The 25,440-nt window shown below is 40.2% G+C and overlaps 4 protein-coding genes across 6 annotated transcripts in view; 3 read left to right on the forward strand and 1 right to left on the reverse strand.

Annotated features, from left to right (window-relative positions):
- The window catches only part of LOC109967486 (ceramide synthase 2-like), a 12,527-nt gene extending 1,584 nt beyond the window's left edge, over nucleotides 1-10,943 (forward strand). For all 3 annotated transcript variants that reach the window (XM_020613089.1, XM_020613090.1, XM_020613088.1), the window contains exons 3-11: nucleotides 1,594-1,711; nucleotides 3,783-3,901; nucleotides 4,197-4,254; nucleotides 4,519-4,569; nucleotides 5,961-6,053; nucleotides 6,454-6,582; nucleotides 7,777-7,883; nucleotides 8,673-8,829; nucleotides 8,914-10,943. In XM_020613089.1, the coding sequence (XP_020468745.1) occupies nucleotides 1,594-1,711; nucleotides 3,783-3,901; nucleotides 4,197-4,254; nucleotides 4,519-4,569; nucleotides 5,961-6,053; nucleotides 6,454-6,582; nucleotides 7,777-7,883; nucleotides 8,673-8,829; nucleotides 8,914-9,108 (1,027 nt within the window). In that variant the 3' untranslated portion in view covers nucleotides 9,109-10,943. The remainder of the gene's footprint in view (nucleotides 1-1,593; nucleotides 1,712-3,782; nucleotides 3,902-4,196; nucleotides 4,255-4,518; nucleotides 4,570-5,960; nucleotides 6,054-6,453; nucleotides 6,583-7,776; nucleotides 7,884-8,672; nucleotides 8,830-8,913) is intronic.
- Nucleotides 10,944-11,100: 157 nt separating this feature from the next.
- On the reverse strand, nucleotides 11,101-13,073 carry LOC109967435 (kelch-like protein 12). Its single transcript, XM_020612993.1, has 3 exons — nucleotides 12,359-13,073; nucleotides 11,550-11,961; nucleotides 11,101-11,404 (listed from the first exon to the last, which is right to left on the reverse strand). The coding sequence occupies exons 1-3, from the start codon at nucleotides 13,071-13,073 to the stop codon at nucleotides 11,101-11,103; spliced, it is 1,431 nt and encodes a 476-aa protein (XP_020468649.1).
- A 503-nt stretch (nucleotides 13,074-13,576) lies between these two features.
- lsm7 (LSM7 homolog, U6 small nuclear RNA and mRNA degradation associated) lies at nucleotides 13,577-15,691 on the forward strand. The gene is made up of 4 exons (XM_020613035.1): nucleotides 13,577-13,675; nucleotides 13,912-14,002; nucleotides 14,142-14,213; nucleotides 15,219-15,691. Exons 1-4 carry the CDS (start codon nucleotides 13,589-13,591, stop codon nucleotides 15,359-15,361), a joined length of 393 nt encoding a protein of 130 aa, XP_020468691.1. The 5' UTR covers nucleotides 13,577-13,588; the 3' UTR covers nucleotides 15,362-15,691.
- A 1,420-nt stretch (nucleotides 15,692-17,111) lies between these two features.
- On the forward strand, nucleotides 17,112-25,434 carry tmprss9 (transmembrane serine protease 9). The gene is made up of 16 exons (XM_020612942.1): nucleotides 17,112-17,196; nucleotides 18,643-18,837; nucleotides 18,940-19,067; nucleotides 19,149-19,216; nucleotides 19,306-19,481; nucleotides 19,611-19,655; nucleotides 20,017-20,130; nucleotides 20,316-20,481; nucleotides 20,670-20,944; nucleotides 21,409-21,551; nucleotides 21,815-22,091; nucleotides 22,910-23,023; nucleotides 23,098-23,266; nucleotides 23,520-23,785; nucleotides 24,034-24,170; nucleotides 24,664-25,434. Exons 2-16 carry the CDS (start codon nucleotides 18,711-18,713, stop codon nucleotides 24,823-24,825), a joined length of 2,367 nt encoding a protein of 788 aa, XP_020468598.1. The 5' UTR covers nucleotides 17,112-17,196; nucleotides 18,643-18,710; the 3' UTR covers nucleotides 24,826-25,434.
- Nucleotides 25,435-25,440: the final 6 nt, after the last annotated feature.

Here is a 25,440-nt window from a genome sequence, read left to right on the forward strand (position 1 = left end):
GGTGTAGATCACTCTTATAGTGGGAGGCAGGCATCGTCAGTAGTTGCACAAAAGCCATTCTGCTCCCAGAGAGACTGGATCCAGCCTTCTAATAAATGTGATGTATGTGTGTGTGTTTGAGAAAAATAAGGACATTAACTGTGACACATCAGTGAAGGCAGCAGTGTCTTTAAAGCTGATGTAGGAAAAGAAGGTTAAGTCAAACATTCTAATATTATAGGCATCTTCACAGTCAGCTTGCCTGTACATTTAACTACTGTAGTTCTGCTCGTAGCACGAAGAGGAATTAAAAATGAGGGAGACATGATGTACAGACACACGATGGACAAATGGATGGGCTGGTTTTTGCATGCTTTCCTTTATCAGCCACTATATTATCCACTTTATCAGCCACTGGAGCTTGGTTGGTACGGTCCAGGTGTGAGGCTAGCTCTGCTCTTTGGCTTAAAGCCTTATCTGTGCCTTCATCAGATATTTTACTAGTGTTAGTACCATTAGATGTATTAGTAGCAGTCAGAGTGAAGTGGATAACAGCATATGCTGCTCTGTAACCAGAGACCATGTGTCCTGACCTTTTTATTCTCTCTGATCTCTCCCTCCCTGCCCACTTCAGGATGATTATCTCTGAGATAGAGTTACACATGTGCACACACACATTTATCAAAACATCTCTCTGGTGTATATAGATGTAAAATTGCCCCTTTTCTTCTTCGTTGCCATGTCTGTCTTTATGTCTCTGTTTACATGAGCTCAAATGTCTCAGCTAGTGACAGTGTGCTCATGGGTGCAGCATGTTAGGTATTTTTAGTCAGATAGAAATTGGCTAGATACTTTATGTATTAGAAATGTTTAGTGGAGATAGGATGTCTAGTTAGACTGTTAAATGCTTAGTCATGCTTATGAGTTTCTACAGGGTACATCTGGTCAAGGATAACTAGAGAGAAGAGTTGATGACTATCAGCAGACAGGGTGTTTAATATTATTATTATGACGTGTATAACTGTAGCCTTAGCCATAATATGTTCTTATGTTTAAGTCACGACATGTACTAGAAGTCTGTGAGAATGTTTTTAGTTACACACCACTTAATCAACAGACACACACACATTGATTTGCTTCATGTTTTGACTACTGCTATGGCCAGCTGCAAAGCTGGTAACAGAGATGTCTCGGTCTCGGTTGACGTTTCTGTGTAGTATGGGGCTAGCCCAACCGAAGGGATATAATGTATAGGCCTGGTGGGTTCAGGGTCTTTCATCTTACATCTGCCTGCGTGCAGGATGGAGGTGCAAGATACCTGAGCGTGTAATGTTAATTTTTACCTGTGTTCATGGAATAAATCAGCACTGTTTTGTAGTTACTTGGACTGTCTCGTCTCTTAGAGTCAGTATGGTAAAAAGTACCGGGTACAACAGGCGCTACAAGCTGTCAGGAGGAACATAAAGAGCTATCTAGTTCTCATTAGTCTGTGCTCTATTCTGGTTGGATTACACTGGACAGCGGTTGTTGTTGTTAATCCCTCTGTAGTTATAATTGGTTCATGTAGAAAAGCCATTTTAGTTTTGTTTTCTCCCTTGTTCTCTGTCCTCTCAGGGTCATTGCTGCCCCATTAAGCAGACATTTAGGTGTGAAGGATCAGGTTCGGATTCGAGCTGCTTCTATCCCAAGGCTGGAGACTTTCTACAAACAAAACAGTCGGCAGCCGTCACAAGTTTGTATTTCTTTCTGCCTTCCATATATGTTGGTGTCTAAATAGTTATCTCCAAATCCCATTTTCATTCTCTCATTTTCACAGCTTTAGTTTGATCACCCAAAATTCTTTAGATGTGTCCTCTTATTCTGTGTTCATAAAAATATAGAAATATGACATTATACACACAGCAATAAGGTTTACAAACAGAGCTATGTGGCTCTTTTTCCCCACATTTAGCTACAGACAGACAGCCTAAACCACAAACGCAAGAGCCATAAATAAAAGTATGTATGCTGCCGTTCTCACCATGAACCTCCCACCCATAATACCTAACTCTTTCGTAAGAGTCAGGAACACAGAAGATAAAAAAGAAAAGGACAAAATGATCTGATAACACAGGCATGTGGAAGTGTGCCTACATTTGCAAATGAAATGTATTAACTGAAAAAATAAATGTGAAAATATCTGTGTTGTTAGTGTGTTGAGTGCATTTGCATCATGGCTGCAGAACGCAGTGCATTCACATGACTGCGGCTGTACCTGGATCTGCCTTCTACTGTCTTGGCACAAAGAACTGTTGTAAGAAAAGAAGTCCACCAGAGAGCTTTGCCTAATTCACATGAGTCACACTAGCTCAAAGTCATTTGTTAAAAGCTTACACAACAATCAACAATTACACACATAATTTATTTTATTTGTTATGTCTTAGGAGTTCTCACACTATTGTGTGAGGTGGTACATCCTCTCGACCTACATAAATATCAGCAGGCTGTCTCTTCTCACCAGTTATCATTCTCATCTTTTACTGACCTTGTTCTTTGTGGAACTACTCATAGTGTGGATGCTTTTCAGCATCCACACTATGTTTTCCTGTTCTTTATTATTATTATTATTATTATTATGGCATCTTCCATCCATTTTTTTTTACATCTAACTCCTTCCACATACTTTCACCTAGAAATACCATTCAGGTATCAAAATGTTCAGCTCTTTAAAGACTTGCATTTATTGCATCTCATCCTTCAGATTATTCAACAAAGAACTTCAGCCATTTCTTCTCATCCTTCAGCTGTTTCAGCAGCTGTTTGCTTGTTAACCTCTGCATATCTAAATAGCCCGGAAAACAGTGTAATTGCTATGTAATTGCAAGCAGTTCTTTGGTTTAGTTTTTGCTTTAACAAGAACAGGTGCAAACAAGTCACAGCAAGGTTAACATGGAGGTTCTCCACCCCTGATTGTGACACAGATGATCCTGTCAGCACAAGACAGGACTTGACAAATCAAAGAAAAATACGCAAGTCCATGAAAACTCTTCTGTGTTGTGTGCTTGCGTATGTGAAGGCATGTGTGTACTTTCATGCATTCATGTGCATACCTCCATGTTTGTCTGTGTGCACTGGCCCTTGATTCATTTCCAAATTTTCTGTTTCTCTATGGCCTAAACCAGTAGCACCTGTCTTGTGCTGTTGTTGCGCAGTTTGAATGTTAAGCAACAAACACATGAGGAAGCAGACAAAGTAGCCTGACCTTTATTTGCAAGATGTAGGTGTCTGCATGACGGTCAGGAGAAAATACTGCGCAATTAGTTGGACCCAATTTAATCCTGTAATACAACACAAATGGATTGCTACACATAGCCATTGTCACTAAATGAAATGATATATGTTGTTGCTTTGCCCTAAGTCAGAATTACACACTCTTGTAATTAAGTTTCATTCAATACAAGGACCCTATTAACAGTAAAACATCCCTGTGTAAAGTGTCAGGGTGCAGAGTGAGAGAGCAGGGGGCATCAGACAAACATGTCTTGTTACAGAATCATCTGCACAGAACAAGTAGTCTGTGTTGTAGGAATCCTCCGTGTTGACAGGTAAAATATGCAGCTTGTATGATCTGCATGTAATGAGGCAGTAACACACATGTCAGGGAGATCAGTAAGACCTGATATATTGCATCTCACACAGCAAGATTGATGTGCACTGTATTAAAATACTTTACAGAAGCAATGGGGCTGTATGAACTGAATGCATGACAAAACAGTCCAGAATTCAGTCTGACTCTGAATGTATCTGTGTTTGTGTGTGCTCAGAGTGAGGTGGTGAGCTTGGGGATGCAGTGTGGACTCTCACAGAGAAAAATCCAGACCTGGTTCAGACACAGAAGGAACCAGGATCGACCCAACAATACCAAAAAGTTCTGTGAGGCCTGGTGAGTGTTTCGCAGAGTGGCCACCACTCAAGCTGCTGCTTAGTTTGCCACTGGTGCCTGGTCCAGAGTACTTTAAAAAATAAATTCTTGTTGGCGGATCCATCGACACACTTATACATTTCACAATGAACATTTTAATGTCCATGTGTATAAACGTCTCCTGAACTGACATTTGTATGGCCATATGACATTTCTATGTTTTTGACAGTGTCTTCAATATGTCCCTGATGATTTGTCAACTTAATTTACACTGTTGCTTCTTAAAAAATGATGGTGTTTGTTTTTTCCTGTGCAGCTGGCGGTTTGTCGTCTACCTCGTAGCCTTCACTGCAGGGCTTGGCACTTTAATTAATGTAAGTCTGTTGGTTGGTTTCTTTTCTTTCAACAGATAATTATGTCATTGTCATGAATTGCACTTACAATCAATTTATGCAATGTACAAAAAAAATCAGTTAAAGGCTGCTGGATCTATTGTTGGATGTGTGTTATGGGTTTAATTTAATACATACAGCATGTGTGTCATAGCCTTTTATCTAATTTCCCTCTGTTTGCTTATGATATAGTTAAAATAATATTCATGTGAACACTTGTGGATTACTGATTCCTTAATCTTCCAGACTCCGTGGTTGTGGGATCACAGAGAGTGTTGGAGGGGATATCCCAGACAGGTAAGCAGGAAGCTTCATGTTTTGTTTTATCTATAGCAGAACTGGGTTAGATTATACAAAATACTGACTGACTGACTGTGATCATCGGTGGATCAAGAGAAAATGGGAAATATTTGCTTCTTCCAGATTCTCACATGGAAGGTTTTGCTCTTTTTCTTAGTTTTATATGATATTGTTGGCTCTTTGAACTTATAATAGACATTTTCACAGTTTTCTGTCAATTGGGAAACCAAATAATTCATCATTAATAGAGCTTTCCAAGAAACTGAGAATGAAATGACATATTTATTTGTGGTAAAAATAACTGTTACTCTATAAAGAGCCCTAATATGAAATTGAACCTTGTCTATAGTACATCAACTAAAAAAAAGTGATTTGGAAAAACGAATGGCTCACAGTGGCCCAACAAAAAGAAAGTCTTTAGTCTATATAGTGGAATTTGGCCAAACTGTAGCAGACTTTGTAGACAGATAGACTGATAGATAGCCCTTATTGTCATTGTACAGAATATAGTGAAATTACATGGAAAATCTCAATGCAAAATAAAATAGATTAATAAAACAGAATAAGGTCAACAAGTACAAAAACTACCTTAAAACCCTAAAACACACAAATGGGTCACTACACTCCACAAACCCACTACTTTCATCTCCATTCCTTTACTTCCTTTATACCAGTGTTGGCTTGAATGCATTTTTGTTTCTAGACTTTTTTTCCCACTCTGAATATGAAAAGCCAGTATCTCCGCTGTGTGGACCAGTTAGGTATGCCTGCCAGTTGGCTTTCTTTCAGGAAACTCAGTCTTTTCTTGCTGGGTCATGTCCAAAGCACTAGAAATGCAAAGCTGCAGAGCTCTCTATCTGCAGTTTGACTGATTTCAGCTCCTGCAGGCAATACTGCTTTGTTTTTGTTTTGTTTTTTTCTTGTGGCCTCTGACAGAGAAAGGATGTGTTTTTAGGAGTTACAGACTTCGGTCAACTTCCTTTTATTGTTTTGCTGCAGACTTTGAGCAATGCGTGCTCTACAAGAGGTGTTTTCAGACCACCGCTTCCTTTGAATAAGAACAAGCTGACAGTTTAGTTTACATGTGATTTATATGGGAACATTAAAGAGCTCTTGTATGACTTTGGAAACGCTGAATGCTTGCTAGGCTTCACCACTTTTTCACACACACACATACAAACCATCTAGACAGGTGAAGGAATCAGTGTGGATAGTTTAAGGACAAAGGGTTTCTTTTGGGGGTCTCATTACCTCCACAGCATCCCCCTCCCCAGCCCTTCCTCCTCGGGGCTACGTAGATAAGCAGGCTTCTGTTTAGGCCACATAGCACTGTGTAAACCACTATGTAAATTCTGACTTCTTGTTTCTCTCTTACTCCCATTCTTTAGCCCGTGGCCGAGGCTCATTACTGGTATTACATCTTGGAAATGGGCTTCTATCTGTCGCTCCTTCTGTGTGTCTCTGTGGATGTCAAGCGAAAAGTGAGTGTGATTTCCAAGAATGTGCCCCACCCCCGCTAACATTCTGTTACTTTTCAGATAGTGCATGACATTTGAACCACAAAATGTCATCACTCATTCACTTTTTTCCCTTTTTGCACTGTCTACATTTTGTACCAAATTTTGTTTTAGAAACGTTTATTTATGCTAGGAACAACAAAGTTTTAAATATGTTTTAAACTACTCACTTGAACTTTGCTGTATCGCTAAACTTTTTTATATATACATAAGTAACAATAATTAATCACTGTAATTCATCTCTTACATGTTTCTGTTTTGTAAAGAAATGATTTAAAATCTTGCCGCTGAAGTTATGGTTATGCTCCTGTACATGACTCTAATGCTATGTGGTCTTTGTTTTGTGTTCATGTGTGTATTCCAGGACTTCAAGGAGCAGGTAATTCATCACATCACCACCATATTCCTCATCGGTTTCTCCTACTGTGCCAACTACGTGAGGATCGGCACACTGGTGTTGCTGGTGCATGACTCTTCTGACTTCTTTCTGGAGGTAAAACACCACATTCAGTGCAACAATACTAAATTGTATTTCCCTGAATAGTATTTGCAGACTTTAACCAAGCTGCCTTTGGTCCAATTTGCATTTCCCTCATGCCGCTGTGATCTGTATGATTGGAGAGGAACAGTAAGGCTGTAAATTTCACACTTGTGATTGTGCACTTTTAAAGCTGGAATAAAGGGAAGAAGAAAATGTTGTCTACCCATGTGCCATACTTTACATTAAATTGTCAAAAAATGTTGTGCAAAGATCATAGGGAAGGTGACTTGAATACAGCAATTATGTATTTATTACATAAGTTTCCCTATCCTTACACCCTAACACATTATACACCTGTGTCCAGTATTGCTGTAACTGAGCAGTAAAAGGAAAAGCATTATGGAGTATGGTAAAAAAAAAAATAAAAATAAAAAGGCCCTTTATGGCTGTAAAACTCTTACCTGCTAATCCCTCAACAAGAAAATAGGTTCATTGTCTTTGGTTTTGTGGGGCTGTTTTTCCTGAGTGTCACATTTCACTGATAAGATCAAGATTATCAGAGCTGAGAAACTATGTAGAGCTGGTCTTATGACCTCAGGCATGGGTGCCATCTAGTCTCTGATGCTGAAAGCCATAAAAGGACTATAATGTGTCACACTCAGTCAATCACTCAGTGTGGCTGTGTGGTGGATTAGAAATAGGGAAACTTAATAACTCTAATATATACTAAGCATATTCTGGCCTTTGAACATCTATTCTGAATACAACTACCTAAATTCATTCATCTCTAAACTGGCATTGGTTAATCTGTAGGCTGTGTTTAATGTATTCTTGTTTATTCTTGTGTATTCATTTCCATTCTGCCATTAAACACTTAGTGGAGTGAATGCCACTGATATTGCTTATGTCACTACAAATCAAAATGGATTGAAATTTCAGGCTAGGTACTGTGAGCAGACAGGGAGATTCTAATGCAGCTAAAAGTTGTCTATTAGATTTCTGTGATATCCACTGGAATCTGCCACATTTTCTCTAAGCAAAACACTGAAGCTTGTGTTGGCCACACAGCGTACACTGCTCTAGAAACAGCATCAGTCGTTATTTGTAAAGAGAACTGAGGGTAATAGATGTAAGCTGTTTACTAAGAGGGTTTTTACAATTACTAATAACTAATGAGGACTTTGATCATCCTTTTGCTTGTAAAAGTCTGCCAAGATGTTTCACTATGCTGGCTGGGCGAGGATGTGTGACACACTGTTCATCATCTTTTCTCTGGTCTTCCTGGTCACAAGGCTAGTGGTGTTTCCTAGCAGGTAAGACACTGTATTAGCTTCATTCAGTATTTTGCAGACATGTTAGTATCAATGTATATATGCTGGCTGATATGTATGAAGAAATTACAATCTAGAAACGTCAGAGTAGGTTTGAGGTAACTTTAAAACACAGTTTTTCCATCAGAGAATGCTGACGAGTTGATTTGTCAACTGTGAACTGGGAAATGTGCCACTCAGTTTGTCTCTCAATCTCAATTTGATGTGTCCTTATTTAGAGGTTTGCTTATGTTATGATTATGTTTTTTAAATTACCACTGATATCTGTACCAGCATCAAAATCAAGATTCAGATGATTTTGTTACAAGATGTTGCAATTTCCTAGCAACAAACACATGAGCCATTAAAGTCATATCAAACTTGGGGTTTTTTTATACAGCAGTCATTATGTTTGTAAGTGGGTTTTGGCAATAGCAACAATAATGAGTTGAAATTCGCTCATTTTTTTTGTATTGCTTCATCCACTGTCATGGTTTGAAATTTGCTTTTGTTGTCTCTGCTACCAATGTTTTGTTCAAACTGTCAAGGACCTGCTTTGTTGTTCAGAGGCATCCAGCTGTGTGCATGTCTTGTATTTCATCATGCATCTTTGCTCCTTTCTCTCTCTCACCAACCTGACATCTCAGGGTCTTTACCTGAGATAAGAAGGTTTTAAGGTGCAGGCAAAGGGCTGATTTTGCTAGTTGAGAAACAGAACTTCTGTGGTTTTGAGTATTGAATTAACACCGGACTGAGTCAAAACTGATGTGTTTTGTTGTGTTTATTTTACAGAGTGATTCACACAACCTTGATATTGGCTAGAGAATTCTTCCCAACCTTTTTTGGTTATTATTTCTTCAATGCCCTGCTGTTAGTGCTGCAAGCCCTGCACATCTTCTGGGCTTATCTCATTTTGCGCATGATCTACAAGTTTATGTTCCTGGGCAAGGTGAGACGAGTGCATCATTACATCAGCGACATAATGGATTGTGGGTTATAAAAAGTATCAAAAATGTTTTTCATCTGTCCTTAGGTTGAGCGTGATGAACGCAGTGATGAGGAGAGTGAGGTGGAAGAGGAGGAGCCTGAGGAAGAAGGGGATGAGTCAAGCTGGGAGCAAAGGAAGGGTACAATTAACTCCAAACTGGGATCACTGGCTAACAACTGTGTCCTGAACAACCTGGCCAACCACAGGAATATAAACAGCAGACTGCCCAAAGCGAGATAATGGGGCAGACCCCTTTGTCATCTACCAAGCCTCTCCGGAAAAATTGTTGTTTATTTATTGATGCATACATAAGGGCTGTGCACATCCAGCAGCGTCCATTGATGGTTTCAGATTAAGGTAATTGTGTATCCATCTTGTTTTCAAAAACGAGGGCAAAGAAACACATATGACTGTAAATGTGCACGTTCAGTGTGATTTTAGGGAGAATCGCTAACATTACTGTCACTTATACTACTACATATATACTACTGCATATTGTAACAATAAGACAAGGAGACTATGAAAATTCAAGCACCTGATCATATGTGTTGTTTTTACAGATTTATGCTGTTTCTTTTTGTTGTATTATAATAGCTTATTTGTATATGCCATAAAGTGTGCTACAATGCATTTACCTGTTTTTGACAACAAGAAAAACTAAATAATTTTATTTAAAAAAACAGACTGTTTATGTATATGTATTATAATGTGTTTCAAACAGAGGTAAAGTAATTCACTCCTCTATGTTTGTATCCATATACCCTGTAAAGTTGGTCGTATATAGTCTACTAAACAAGTATCTGTAGTTAATTTGTTGACAAACCACTTTATAGACTATTTTTTTACAAACCATCTAATCAATTGGTATTTTTGTGTGTTGTAATCTGTGGCAGAATATATGAAAAGGACACTAAAGAAGTTCCTTAGGATTGATAAGGTTATATTTTTTGGTGATAGGCTTTGATCTATGTTTTAAATCACTTCTCTGTAAGATATATGGCGCCCCCTTGTGGGCAAAGACGAACATCCTTGTGGAGAAGACATTTCAGATAGACTATTACTACTACTACTATTACTACTTTCGGTTGCTCCTGTTAGGGGCCGCCACAGTGAATCCACTTCGCATGAGTAATGTGGCACTGTTTTATGCCGGATGCCCTTCCTGACACAACCCTCTTTATTTATCCGGGCTTGGGACTGGCACAGAAGTCACTGACATGAAGCCCCTGTGCCTAGAGACACAACCACTCCTGGGAGCAATTTAGAGTCACATTTCAGATAAAGTGATGCTTTATTTAAAAAAACAGCGCTTTTAAAAAATATGGACTTAAACCGCGTGTGTGTGTGTGTGTGTGTATATATACACCGAATAGCATTGTGACAAGCAGCATGGTTTTTCATTAAGATTTTGATTTTGAGGCTTGCACTACTGGACTTTAGTTAGGTGCCTTTGCTGCTGTTGCTATTTTCACTATTTTATGACATGCACTTGACATTAGGTTCTGTGTGCTGGTAGGACAACGTTTAATGCACAAACGCACTGGCCAGACCTTACTGCGACTTGTTCTAATGTTTTTTACTGAGGCAGGCAGCACATTGGGTGAGCCATGAAAAGTACACACACAGCTAGGTGTTAGCGAAATGTGAGGTGTTTTAGATAATACAAAGGTCAAGTACTTTAAGACTCAGATGAAGAAAGTCTTATTGAAATGTAAAGATTTGATGATTCTTATAAAATCAGACTGGATATGAATAAACTAGGCTCTTGTACTTTACTGGGATCAAGAGGCACTTTACATGTATTTATGCTACATACTAGAACACAGTTAAAGCCATGTACTGTCTGTATTACTGTTTGGCTCCAGGTGTGTCATTGTAGGTTTGTGATTGTACAGTATAATACAAAATTGCTACATTTTCATAGGTAGTAAGGGCAACTCTTTGTGTAGCTGCTGTCTCCATTTACTGAATCTAATTATGTTTATATGTTGAATATATTAACATTGCTGTCTTTTTTTGAAGTACAAGATTTTATTCATCTTGAAGGTGTTCATTCAACCCATAAAAAAGCTTCAACTCAAGCTGTGCACTTTTGATTTTATTTCACCCAGAAATTCACTTCACATAAAAATCTATATGCAAAATGCTCTATTTCAGGAAAGAATGACACTTGCATTGTTCAAAACCACAAATAGTGTTAGGTATTAATGCATTTTATTACAACACACTGCATCATGTGAACATTCTCATGGTGACACACCCTCTGAGGGGCACAGGACAAGGTATGGCATCATCTACCTCAATGCAAGTGTCTATGTAAGGGTCCAGCAGTATCATGTTTGGGAATGCTTTGTTACTCTTCCTCTCACTGACCAGGTATATTTGACCACTGACTGTGGTGCAGCCACAGAAGAACTTCCTGTCCAGACATTCCTCCTCCAGCACGGTCCACTCATCTGTGTCCACGTCGAAACGCAGGGCTTTGCCTCCAAATAGGTAGAGGGCACCGTTGAGCTCTGTGGCAATCAAGTCATACCTACGAAAAGGTTCAAATGTACTTTCCTGTTTTGTTTTCACACTATTATTCCTCCAATTAAGGCTGAAAGGAGAAGCTGTTTTAGAACCACAATATATGAATTAAAAAACAGACATGATTAGTATGTTTTTGAAAATTCACTCACCGTGGAAATGGAGAACAGGAGACCACATCCCACTGTTCGGCCTTCACCACATACCTCTGAATTCCACCAAACACATCACCATTTTCATCCAGGCCACATGCAACATAGACACATGACCCTAGAGCAGCAGTGGCTGCCCTCTCTACAGCCTTAACCATGGGGCTGATGCCCTCCCAACCCTCTTCTGACCCCAGGACCAGCCTCTCTACATCAGCCACTAGACCTTCGTCCATACTGCCACCCAGGACATACAGCACTGAGTCCAGCCCAATAGAACAGTGGCTGTGCCTGGACTTCTGTAGGGACGGCCCATCTAGCCAGCGTTGGTTCCCACATTCATATATCCTGACCCAGTCGACACTGAACCAGAGCACATCCCGAAAGTAGCCACCTGTCACAACCACACAGTCTCCTAAACAATAACAAAATATAATGTTTAAAACAACATGACAAGTTCAATACCCATTGTGTTATATTTTGTTACTTCCCTTTTAATGTAAAAATACAAACAGGTGACTAATGATTATTACACACTGTACGTAGACAGTAAATACAGATTCAGCCCCTCACTCATCATCTTTTTGCTTACTATCCTCATCTCCATAATTATGACATCATTGTTTTCATTATCCAGACATTACCTAATGCAGCCACTGAGTATTGTGTGAGGTTCCTCCTCTGCAGAGGTGCACAGCTCTGCCATGTTCCATTGAGCGGGTGGAACTGATACAGTGCCTGTTGCTCTTGATCATGAGGACCGCCCAGGACAAAAAGGGTCTCTCTAGCCCTGGCCCTCCTTATTGACCTACCCATTGACCAAGATACTGGGAAATGTTCATTGAGCATGCAGATGAGCCTGGCTCTCGAGTCAGAGCTTTTCATTCCGGTCAAAAGGTCAGTGATGAAGGGTAAAGAGAGTGACTCAGGCCTCACCAGCGCAACAAGCTCCAGAAAGTGTTCTTCTCGTTTGGGGTCAAACACTACCCAGCGTAAGATGGCCTCTAGAGCCAGATCATCCTTGTGGATAGCCAGATCATCACTGGCAAGAATGTCTGCTATGGTTTCCTTAGACAGGGACAGGAAGTCCTGTTCAGCAGAGATAGCAGGGAAGTGTGTGAGCACCACCTGTCGTGCTGCAGCATAGAGCTGAGCGCAGCCAAGCTGCCAGGCATAAGCCATCATTCCCAGACAGTTACTGAGGTGCAGCTCACGCTCTAAGAACTTGCAGCACAACAACCTGGCTCTCTCAAGCTGGAGGAAGTTTGCAGTCTCAAGGATCCCCAGGACATTTTCTCTGTTCAAAGCTAGACTGGATGTCCTGCTGTATTCCATCAAGACCCTGAAATGCTGTAGGCCCACACCTTTGATCTCAACTTTCCTTTTGTTGCTCTCTACACCACAGCCAAAGAACAGAGCCCTGAAATAGGGGCTCTGGAGGGCCATGTGTTGTCGGTTGACATAAAAACTCTCTCCTTCTACTCGTAGAATAGCATCAGGAATTACATCAGGCTTAGAGTCTTTCATGTGTGTAACAGATTCATCCTCCTCCGGTCTGTTTTTCTGCTCAGAAAGAACTTTCGATCTGACGCTTTGAGGTTGCAGCTCAGTGTTTGCTTGACAGGCCATGTCACAACAAACAGCCACGCCAGCCGTCCTCTGCATAGGCGATCCTCGTTCTGGTTAACAAAACACCAACTGGTGGTATTAATAGACTATCCCCCTGACTGACTGCTGGCTGAATACAACAGTGGAAAGGAGGTCAACTTGAAAAACAAATGTGAATGATCCTATAAGCATATTAGTATCTTTTATTTAACACTAAGTGTTATATTATTAAACTCTGGTCATTTTTACTAGTTACCAAATTAATATGTATTTTTTTATATCTTTATTTAAAGCATTGACTGAACAGAAAACAACATGCATCAACTATAAAGCATACAGTAAATAACTGAATATTCATAGCCAACATTTAGCATATATCTAGTAAAGGATCCAGGGTACTAAAGTAATCGCTAAGTCAACTACACAACAATCTAATGACGTCAGGCAGTGCGCTCAACGATTTGATTGGTGGAGCATTGCTGAGGTCACAGTTTAACTTCCGTGTCACAGCTAACATGGCGGTGAGTTCGTAAGGTTTTCGCTTATATTCAAATATCTTTTTACCTTTGTACTCATTAAAATTCTCGTGTGTATTTTTGGACTGCAATGGTTTATTCTGAGCATGACCTGAGATGTAGAGCAGCCATTCCAATATAATATTTGGCGTTTTTCAACTTGGCTAGCCAAGAGAAGCTAACCTCAGATTGTTTGTTTGCGGCCTGTAACATCTAAAACAATTGTTGTTTGCCATGCGTAGGATAAAGATAAGAAGAAAAAGGAGAGCATCTTCGACTTGTCAAAATACATCGACAAGCCAATTCGTGTGAAGTTTCAAGGAGGACGAGAGGGTAGGTGGATGATTCATGATAATATACTAATGCTAATCATTATAACTAGTGGAGACAGCTAGTTAACTTAGTAACGTTTGGGCACTCGAAGGCACTAAATTGACCCTGACTAATGCAACGCTCTGTGTTTCCCTCTCAGCCAGCGGTGTTCTCAAAGGGTTTGATCCTCTGTTGAACCTGGTGTTGGACGGGACAATCGAGTACATGCGTGGTAAGCTAATAAAACACTCCCTCTGGTCGGTGTGAAATATATAGGAGTCAAGCTGATGCGAATAACTGGACCAAGTTAAGCTCCGGACTGGGCTGGTTGTGCATCGAAAAGAAACACTTTCACTGGCAAAGTAATTGTGAATATCACAATAACGAAAACGTGTTCTGTTGTGCAAGTAACCCAGCAAAATGAAAGCACCAATCTGGAGATATGTCTCAGCTTTGAGAAACTGTAGTTTACAAGGCATCTATACATTTTTAACCAAAAACACACACGTTGAGATTTTATCATAGTATATAGTCTGTGGTCAATAGGCCTAATATTTGCACCATATTCGGGAGAGAGTTGTCATAAATTAGTATGTGCTATACATTTGCTGATTTGTAAGTAGGACTGCAAATAAGTGCTTTTCACCATTGACAACTCTGACATTTTTTTAAATTGTTTATTATATGAAATGTTTAAAATTTCCTGTGACCGCCTTGCAGAGCCAAACATGGCCTGGTCAAATGAGTTGTTTTGTTCAAACAAATGTTTAAATACTCTGTTTTGTCTATAATGTAATATGAGAGAGAAAAGTAGGACGTCTTCTCGCTATTTATTTAGCTAGCTATTTTTTTCTTGAAAATGACTGAAGCAGATGATGAAATATTAAAACAGTTGGAGATTATTTTTCTGTCAATCACCTAATCGATTATTTCAGAGTCCTATGCAAGGGAACACTGATAGCAAATTAGATCTTTATTTGTTTATGATTAAAAGTTCACGTCTCTGTTGTAGTAGTCCTCAGGGTTAAAAACACAAGCAGAATGGTTTGTTTCCTTTGTGAATCTCAAACATACTGTATAGCAGTCAACACATTGATTAGTATATGTACCTCTACTTCGTTCACCCTTACTATAGTGGCTGATACAAATTGGTTTGCTTTGAATCAGAGTGACCTACTGAAATCATGTTACACTTCCAACTTTAACTCTTGTGTTTCTGTAACCCTTGTGTATCTAGATCCAGATGACCAGCTGAAGCTGACAGAAGACACAAGACAACTGGGACTGGTGGTCTGCAGAGGAACATCCGTAGTGCTCATCTGTCCTCAGGATGGCATGGAGGCTATACCAAACCCATTCATACAGCAGCAGGATGGCTAATGCAGTCTGTCGCCTGCCGAGTTACAGACACACACAACTGTGCACATGCTTGAATATTTTTGTGACGTTTTTGTTATTTGTTTTAACCACAACAGTAATAAGGAATACAACATAGCACATTTCTGTTGTTAAAAATCAAAAGTTGATGAACAAAAGGACAGTTACCAGCACTTCACTTTTGTTTCTGTCTGTGGAGTGCTGATTAGCAAAGATTTGAGTTGCAAAGAGCCCACAAGTTTGGGAAGCGTTAACAGTACAGTTTTCTTTTTAGCCAGAATAAGTCAACTTTTTACTATTCTTTGTTGTTTTTGATAATAAAATAAAAATGTATGTTGGGTCTTGTAAGTTTTGTTCACTTACATTTAGGATGTAATGATGAAGAAATAGATGGTCAAATTAGAAAACTAAATGTGATTCAGGAGGTGCTGCACTGAGCTGCTGTTTTCTGCATGGCTCAGCTTAAGTCTCGAGTCAAACAGCCCAGCTGTTAGTCCACTGACTACTTGTATTTTGTACAGTTTAGTCATATGTTCCTCTACAGCTCACTGTCATTGCTACCTAGGTTGGCCAGTAAAAGCTTACTTCCTTTAATTTACATATGCAGGGCCTGGACAATCACATAAACAAATAAAAGATATCTTTTTTTTTTTTTATAACAGCCAAGTGCTTCAGATTTATGGACCTCTCATCCACCTACTGGTTGTAATTAGCTGTGCTGGTCCATGTGAGCAGTGGTCAGAACACTGTACTAGCTTCAGCTCATGGACAGTAACAGAAGTATTTGATTGTGATCTTTAAAAGCGCTTAAAGGTATAAAGGGAGTTTGTGCTGTGTGTGTGAAGATAAGTCACTGAAGCCTGTCTGCACCCTGACAAAGAGACATTTGTAGTATTTACTGGTTTGAGTTGGGAGTTCTTTAAGCAGGGTGGGGGAATAATGTAAGTGAACAAACTTTGTTTACAGGGGTGGATGTGCACTGCTGCTTTAGACAGCTAGAATGGAAATGTGTTTTTGTTAAACTGAGATCAGAGTAATTTAGAATGAGATGTTACTATTAAATGTGTAGTGTTTTACAGTTTCACATACAATAATTTGTTAGCAAGTGTTCAGCAAATGTGTGTGTATAAAGTGCAGAATATTGCATTGCAGAACTGTGAATTTAAAAAGCTTAAGATGCAGTTTATCTAGCCTCACACAGTCACATTGAATGGAGTGGGTCAGTGAAGTTATGGTTAAGACACCTGCAGTGGTTAGAGAAGCTGCAGTACTGCTTAAAGGTCCCTAATGGTTTGCCAGGTGTTGTGAGCCTGACTCTCAGTCAAAGATGAAGAGAAGAATTCCAGGAGTCTTGGCCCCTCCTCTGCTGCTCAGTTACTGTGTCAGTGGAGACAGGCAGCAGCCAGAGGGAATAGTGAGCTCCGCTGAAGAGCATTGTAGATTTCTATGTCCTATTTTTCCGACTCCCACTTTGCTGTGCATTGCGTAAAGAAGTGGGGGATAGTTATTATTTACCTGGGGATCATGAGAGATTTGAGATGACAGCAGAAACCCCTGTGTACATCGAGGTGTAACCAAGGGGATCAAGACCGATGGGTGGGGGATCCACTGGGGATTTCTGCAGCCGAATCGGTTTTCTAACGTGAACTGCGAAGGTAAGTTTCCAGCGGGGCGGACGCGGCACGCCCCTTGGCAGGCGGAACAAATAGCAGACCCCCCCGGTCCCTGTGCATTGTCTTCATTCATCCTTGTATCTTATCTCGTGTGCGCCAAGTCATGCAATGTGAACTACAGAATATTATGAATGTCAGTGTTCAGAGGGATGGGAGAAGGAAGAGGTGAGTGAGTTTACTTCAGAACATAAAACCTGTATTGTTTAGAGTGGAGCCACCGTGCGTAATTTGCTGGTGCAGTGAATATCCTCAACGAATCCATCGATTCCTTTTTTATCTTATGAGCCTGTAGAATACAATCAAGGTGTTCTTGTTTTTACTGTGGCATTTTTCCACATCTAATTTGTTATTGCCAAGCAACATGGCCACCCTGGTGTCCTTTACGCACACACTCAACAATCTCAGCCAAGTCATCTCTCCTTAACAAAACCGCTGCTTGTTGTTTTTAAGTAGCCTTTGAACGTTTATAAGCCTTTTCTGAGATGCATATGTTATTTTCTTATTTGTGATTTGCAAATTAGACTTACTTTTTAAGCATCATCTGTAGTTGGCTACAATACCACTGTTTTGATCATAGAATTGAGACATCGTTCTTTAATTTAAGAAACTTCATACCATTATTGTTTACATGAATAACAAAATTGTGTGTGGATTGTCATAGAGTAAAGGCCCAGCCTATTATAAGAGATGGGCCTATTTTACAGTATATAGTAGTCTATTACCAGTGTTGGGGAACCGACTTTGAAACCTCTGAAAGTTCTTGTTCGACCATCGGTGTGCCAGCGCTTAAAGGCCACTCACATGCTGCATGATAAAAAAAAAATGTTTGTAGTGTACAGTAGGTACATTAACTACACAAAAAATGTTTTTAATTTTTTTTATAAAGTACTTGAATCACTATGCAGAGCTGAACTACCAGCAAGATACTGTTAAGCTTCTAGTTGAACTACAGTACGTGTAGTTCACTACTCCCCAGCGCTGACTATTTATCGATTTTTAGATTATATGACGCATTTTATCGTTTGTAGCAAGTTGTTCAGATTCATGTTTCCAAACTACTTAGTAACATGACAAAATTACTAATTTAAAAATTTGGTTTACAAATTTGAACAGTTTTTACGTGATGCAGAGCCATGTAACGTGATTTTGAATGAACAGCCCATATTATACTATACCAAATATGAATACCATAAAAATACTTATGAAACTGAGTTCAATCACATTGTCCAGTCTTGCCTACTGTATGGTTATACTATGGGCCACCATCCCTAACATCTCAGTCTAAGATTCATACCCAGTATGTCTAAGGGTCATACCCAGTGCACTTCATTCAAAATCAGAAAGACTTTATTGTCATTGCAAGCTTAGCCAACAACAAAATTAGGAGCACTGCCCCAATGGGTGCATCATAGTAATAAATAAAAAAATATAATTTAAAATCCATAAAAACACATAAGTCTCTGGGGCTCTGGAATAAAAATGAGTTGCATACAGTAATAGATAGTGTTATTGCATTGCACTTTGTCTTTGAATGTCTTTGAACAGTAACAGAGGAGTCCCTTCAGGGCATATTTGAGTTTTTTATTTACAAAATAATTGTATTCTTACCAGGTCTGTTGGACATGATGACACTGGAGATAGTGGAATGTGACTTATGAAGTCAGTGTTGTGAATCCAACATGGAAGCAAAGAAGGATGGAGAACAAGGAGGTCTGCGGTCTCCTTCACCTTCCTGCTACAGGTGCAGCCTCCTAGCTTTGCTCTTCTTCTTCCTCTTTGTAGGAGTGTTGGTGGGTCTTCTGGTTGGTGAGTCGGCAACACAGAAATGTCTGGTTCACTAAGCTCTATGAAACTTGTCATCATTGTGTCATCTTCAAGTATTAAATATTTCTTCTCTGTTGTTTCCAGCATACCTGGTGCCGGAGGAGCATTATTTCATGGAGACAGTGGAACTGAAAGGTCTCAAGTATGATCCTGTTTTGAAGGATAGGCGCTCTGGTTTCTTCATAGTACTGTCTTCGGTTTTAACGTTTAAGGTTAGCGCCGACTGTCAACATGATGAGAAGTCAATATTTCACTTAAAATGTACTAAACTGTTCATTTTCACCTTCTTACAGATTAAAGATGTATTTGAAGCCTCATCAATGTCATCTCACTATGATGGCTGTCATATTGTTGGCTATGGGTAAGTGAAAACTGAAGTGAACTGGAGAATTTAATCTCAGTATAAATCACCTAAACAAACAAAATTACCTGTTTTTTCTGTATTCCCAGTAACATTAATGGTGACGTGATGGCAACATTCAGACTGGTCTTCCGTATGTCTAAGGCCCAACAGTTTTCAGACAGCTTTGTTCAGGACTTGCTGAGAACAGGGCTCAGGGCAGCACTGCACGAGGAACCAATAGAGGTGCCACAGTTTGGAGAGATCAATACCATCGTCTTACTGGGTAGTACAACTGTCCTCTCATCAGCTGTGGGCTGACCTGTGGATGTGTGGAGATGACAAAATTGGGCCACAGCTGTGTATTGTCTCAACAGTACTCACGGGATCTAATGCTTTGCTTTCTTGTTCCTAGGAGCGAGTGGGAAGTCATTTTATACTATTGGAGATGAGAGAATGGGTGAGTCAGCTTTGAAGTGGGTTGTCTTTTTATTAGGGTAAATAGTTTGAGATTACTTACTAGCTGCAAACAAATGTGCTAAATGTAATTTTCTGTGACTCCTTTTGCTTATTTATTATCATTGCTGTCCTGTGAAAACCCTGTGAAACATTTAATTCATCTGTTTTCTGAGCAAAACAAAATAACTAGGTTTGGACATAACTGTTAGTTTTGAATGAATGAATGAATGAATGAATGTTAGTTTGCGACAGCAACCATAAATGGCTTTCAAAAGATTACTCTAATTACTCTGCACTTTCTCATATCATACTCTTTTCTCTTATGTGCATCTTACCTTTTTTCTGTCATCTGGCCTCTCCAGCCAGGTGTCCTAATAACACTTTCACTTGTGACAATGGGGAATGCGTCACCAAAATAAATCCAGAGTGTGACTTCATTGCTGACTGTGCAGACGGATCTGATGAAGCTCGCTGTGGTGAAATTATAACTTTTACTGTTGTCTTTTTAAGCCTCATTATTTGATTTTCTTTTTCATTTGCTATTGGTAAAAAAAAAACAACAGCAAACTGTAGCAGAATATACCAGCGCTGACAGGTCAAAATTTAAGGTTACTAGAATACAACACCTGTCTCGACTACATCCTCCTCCTCTCCCCTTCAGCCTGCGGTACACGTCCTGCCATGGGGAGTCGTATTGTGGGTGGTGAGAATGCTCAACAAGGCGAGCTGCCATGGCAGGTCAGTCTGAGGCTTCATGGACACCACACCTGTGGAGCCTCCATTCTCAACAAACAGTGGTTGGTCAGTGCAGCACACTGCTTTCAGGGGTAAGCAGCAATTATCATTTCCAAGTTATAGACTTCACAATCAGAGACATAACTACACTTTCTACAGAAGCATTTGGAAACAAAGGGACACATTTTGTGTAAATCAGTTTTTAATACTATGCTATAAAGTAATTTTCATGTCTATAGTTTATTTCAGAACTTGTCATCTCGGTCTTTTCTGTTATTAGGCAGAATAACCCTGGAGAGTGGATGGCCCTGGTAGGGGCCAGACTGATTAGCGGTGCGGAGTCGGTGTCTAAGCTGATTAAAATCAAGTCAGTGATTGTGAATCCAGACTACAACCCCACAACCAATGACTATGATGTATCTCTACTCGAGCTGGAGACCCCTCTCACTTTCAGCTCTTACATCCAGCCCGTCTGCTTGCCCTCTTCATCTCACGTCTTCGCTCCGGGCCAGAGCTGTGTGGTATCGGGGTGGGGTGCATTAAACGAGTTTAGCAGTGAGTCTCTCTGCAGGAGTGCACTTCAAAACAATATCAGATGAGGATTTATTAGAGTGAAAAGGAATTAAGTGACAGGCCTGAGTCATACAGAGAGAGAGTTACCATCCCATTGTTTGCTTCCTTCAATGCCATGACATCAATATATTGCTACTGTATCTCGGGTATGACAAAAATTTCCCTTAAGATAATTCTGAGCCACATATAACTAATGTGGATAAAATGACAACCTAGTTTCACATCAGCATTATATCAGTCAGCTACATGTGTACTGAAATTATTCTAGATTTACAGTACATTCTTACATTCTAAAAAAGATTAGAATTTGTCCTTTAAAAAGAATAACGAAACAATGCTTTATAAAAATCTTAACTTTCTTTGGTTGTGCAGCAGGGCTGCATGTTGAAATATGATCAGTGAGAATGATGAGTGATTCAGTTGTCTTGTGCTATACTGTCATTCAGTTGTCCTGCCATCTGCACTGCAGAAGGCAGTGGTGAAGGTCATCAACACCAAGGAGTGCAATAACACGTCTGTGTACAGGGGTGCTATTACTCAGAATATGATGTGTGCTGGCTTCCTGCAGGGCAGGGTGGACTCCTGTCAGGTCAGTGTTCTTTCTGCAACTGTAAGAAAACAGTTCTCATAAGGCAGCTACAATAGCATGAGCTATCAACTTGCTTTTTCCTACAGTACGTTCTTGTCTTGGGGCAGAGTCCCTACACACAGTACACTGATGGGATTTATCTTCTTTGTCTATCTCGAAACTATAAGTAGTGCTGAAACTGTGTGTTAATGCCAATCCCATCCCCAAAATGACACAAGGTTAACATGAGACTGTGCTGGGGTCATATTATGTTTTTCCTGCAGGGTGACTCTGGAGGGCCCCTGGTGTGTGAGGGAGCACCGGGAAGGTTCTTTCTGGCTGGTGTAGTGAGCTGGGGTATGGGCTGTGCCCAGCTCAACAAGCCTGGGGTTTATACCCGGATCACCGCTCTGTCCAACTGGATTGTAAGCCACACAGATCCCAGCTTGGTCCATGATTACCTCCAGTATGCTCCCACAGTGCCAGCTACTGTGACAGAAAGGAACTTTAGTGATTCAGCAGTACCCCAGACCACAGCCATGTCTGCACCATCACTATCTGGTAATGTCATATAGTGTTTTACCCCTCGGTGGTATCTTCAGGAGACACGCCATCTCTTTCCATAGCTATTGTTGATGATACTCAGTTTTGTGTGGACATGTCTCCTGATGACAATAAGAGACTAGATTAGATGCAGTTTCTGTCAGTATCTGGATTTCACAAAACCTTTTACAGCACAATCAGGATAAAACTGGAATTTTAGTTCTAGGTTCAAAGGTTTGGAGAGAGAAACTGGCCACAAAAATTGCATTTCCTATTAGGACTGACTGACCCCAGGCCAACAGGCCAGAGACCTTGATGTCATTGTTGATTCAGAATTAGTTTTTAAGGTTCAAGTGGGTTTTGCATCAAATCTGCCCTTTATCATCTCAGAAATATTGTTCAAGTGCATCCAGTGTTGACCCAGCATGCTTGTCAGACATGTTTCCAGTGTAAGCAGGACTGTCTCTCTGATCATCCGGCACTTTGAGTCATTTAGTTGGTTCAAAAGGCAGGACAAAAACCTTTGGTGAGCTTTTAGGTTTATGCTGTGAACTGTTGGAACAGTTTCCCTGAAGATCTGAGAGCAGCTGAAAGTCTGGATGTTTTTAAACTCAAAACCTACCTTTTTAATCTGGCTTTTGATTAGAGTGTGTTACAGCCATTGTTTATGCATCTGTGTTATTGCACTTACATTTTAATGGTTTATTCCCTCAAGTATTTTATTGGTCATTGTCTCATCCATTTTATCTAGTTCTTATTGTTTAACCTGATTTTATTGATCATTCTTTTCTTTTCTAGATTAATACCTATGCTCTTCTCTTCATTATGTTTGTCAGTCTTGAAATGCAATGAAAACTTCCAGTGTAGCGCCACCTCCTGCATCAGCAAGGTCAACCCAGAGTGTGACAGTGTCCCTGACTGCCCCAACCAGGCAGATGAAAGCCACTGTGGTAAGGTAATATGCATAAAGAACGATATACCCTAAATTTAAAAGATGCACCTCTGAGGTGTGTTTTTATTTCAGACTGTGGCGTTCGTCCTATATTGGGCAGCCACAGAATAGTGGGTGGAGTAACAGCTCGCAGGGGAGAGTGGCCTTGGATTGGTAGTCTCCAGTACCGGAGTCTTCATCGCTGTGGTGCCACACTCATTGATAGGAAATGGTTACTCACAGCAGCACACTGCTTCAAAGGGTAATTTGTATTTACTAGATTTCAAAAGGTACACATACAGTATAATGAATATCACACAAACCTATTTAGCACAGCAGCACATAAAAAACATCATATTGATCACCCATCAAATTATGCTTTTTTGTATGGCATCAGCTAGTAAAAGTTTATTTCAAACTAAACCCCACACAATAATATATATTTACATAAAAAAAAACAAAAACAAAGTGGAGTCTGGAAAAATACTGTCTACTTTCATAACTCTCGTATGCAGTGATCCTAGCCCCATTAACTGGGCTGTGAGCCTGGGATCTGTGCTGCGCACTGGGGTGGGAGCCCTGATCATCCCCATCCACAGGGTTATCATCCACCCGGCTTTCAATGGTACTAACATGGACCAGGACGTCGCTCTGCTAGAGCTGGCACTCCCAGCCCCCATGTCTAACACTATCCAGCGTGTCTGTCTCCCCTCACCGGTGCACCACTTTCTGAAGAATGCAGAGTGCTACATCGCAGGCTGGGGGTCCATGAAGGAAGGAGGTGAGTGAAGTAGACATTGATATCAGACACATACCCAGAAAGCACTGCACATTTCAATATTAGTATAATCAGGTAACAATATATTGGACAAATGGAGTGTTTCATTTGAAGATGTGGGTAAAAGCAAGAAAACACCAGGGGAATAAAAGCTTCCAGATTGTTATGACCCTAAAGACTCGGGAAAACAGATTTGTGAAACTTTACAAAAATGCAGAATACGCTGATGTAGTTATTATTCTTTTCCACAGGTTCACTGACCAACCTGCTACAGAACGCTGCAGTGAAAATCATTGACCAGGCAGACTGCCAGCGGCCGTACAGAGATGCCCTGACTCCTAACATGATGTGTGCTGGTTACATGGAGGGAGGCCGGGACACCTGTTTGGTAAGATGCTGTACAGTAGGGTCACTTCTTGACACAAATGCCTTTTTCTTAGCCTAGAAATGCGCTGGACATCTGAGGGGTACAGTCTTAGAATTTGAGCAGTAAGATGTTATGTGGTAATTATGGGGTAAAGATGGAGAAAACCAAGTGCTGCTTGTTCAGGAACACTGCAGTACTTCCTTCCATGATGCATATCAGATAGGAGAGAGAGTAGACTTTCTTTCCTAAACACAGAGCCCGCCCTTCACCCCCTCTCCCCTCTGTAATCTGCTTATGTAAGGAAACCCACATGCCTTCCTGTCTCGGTCATAGCACCTGGCATCTCTGTAGCAAAGTGGCATTCTCTCAGTATCTGCTGCCTTTTTCCACTATCTCTCTTTCTCACCCCTCCTTAATCAATTTGTTTGTTCTCCTTTATACAGCGGAGGATTGAAGTTATTTTATTTTCTAATGAAATAACAGCACTGTTGATCTTCCTTTTTCCATCACCCAGGGAGATTCTGGAGGGCCACTGACTTGTCGTCAGTACTCTGGCCAGTGGTTTATTGCTGGAGTGACCAGCTGGGGACATGGATGTGGGCGAATTGGTTTTCCAGGGGTGTACACTCGTGTGACATCTGTCAGGACATGGATATCTACATACTTGTCTTTCTGATGAGGCTAAAAATCTGCCATACCTGCAAAGAAATGACAAACTGTGTGGACACAATGGATTTCTTGATACATATTCTCCCAAAAATTGTACTGTAATACTACAATTGTGCAAAAATCCACAAACACATACTGTGTTGACCTGTGTGACCTACTTGATCTTAGGTGCTGTTTGGTATACTGTGCAATCATCTGAACTGGAATGTCTCTTTCAACATGATTCAAAAGATATTCTGCTAGCATATGAAGGATTGAATATATTAATTTATTTTGCTGACTGGTAAACACACTGTACATGGTGCATTTTGGGGCTCTTTTTTTGTTTTAATTTTGTGTGGGGCTCAGAATATATACGGTTCATTTATGGGTACATTTCCTTGTTTATTCTATGCAATGTAGGTGGGTTTTCTGTGGAAAATACAGTTCTGTACAGAATGGCAGTGGACTCGGCCCTAAAGGAATTCACCTTTTGGTTTGAATTTGATGAACACACAAGTCATGGTAATGTTTGATAACACAAGATAAAAACCTGCCTGACAGGATTTATTGATTTCTCATGAACATCATTCCATTCACTCACAATCACACCTCACATTGCAAATAATGTTCACAGGCTTTT

Source organism: Monopterus albus, unplaced genomic scaffold, assembly GCF_001952655.1.
Source record: "Monopterus albus unplaced genomic scaffold, M_albus_1.0 scaffold129.1, whole genome shotgun sequence".
Lineage (NCBI taxonomy): Eukaryota > Metazoa > Chordata > Actinopteri > Synbranchiformes > Synbranchidae > Monopterus > Monopterus albus.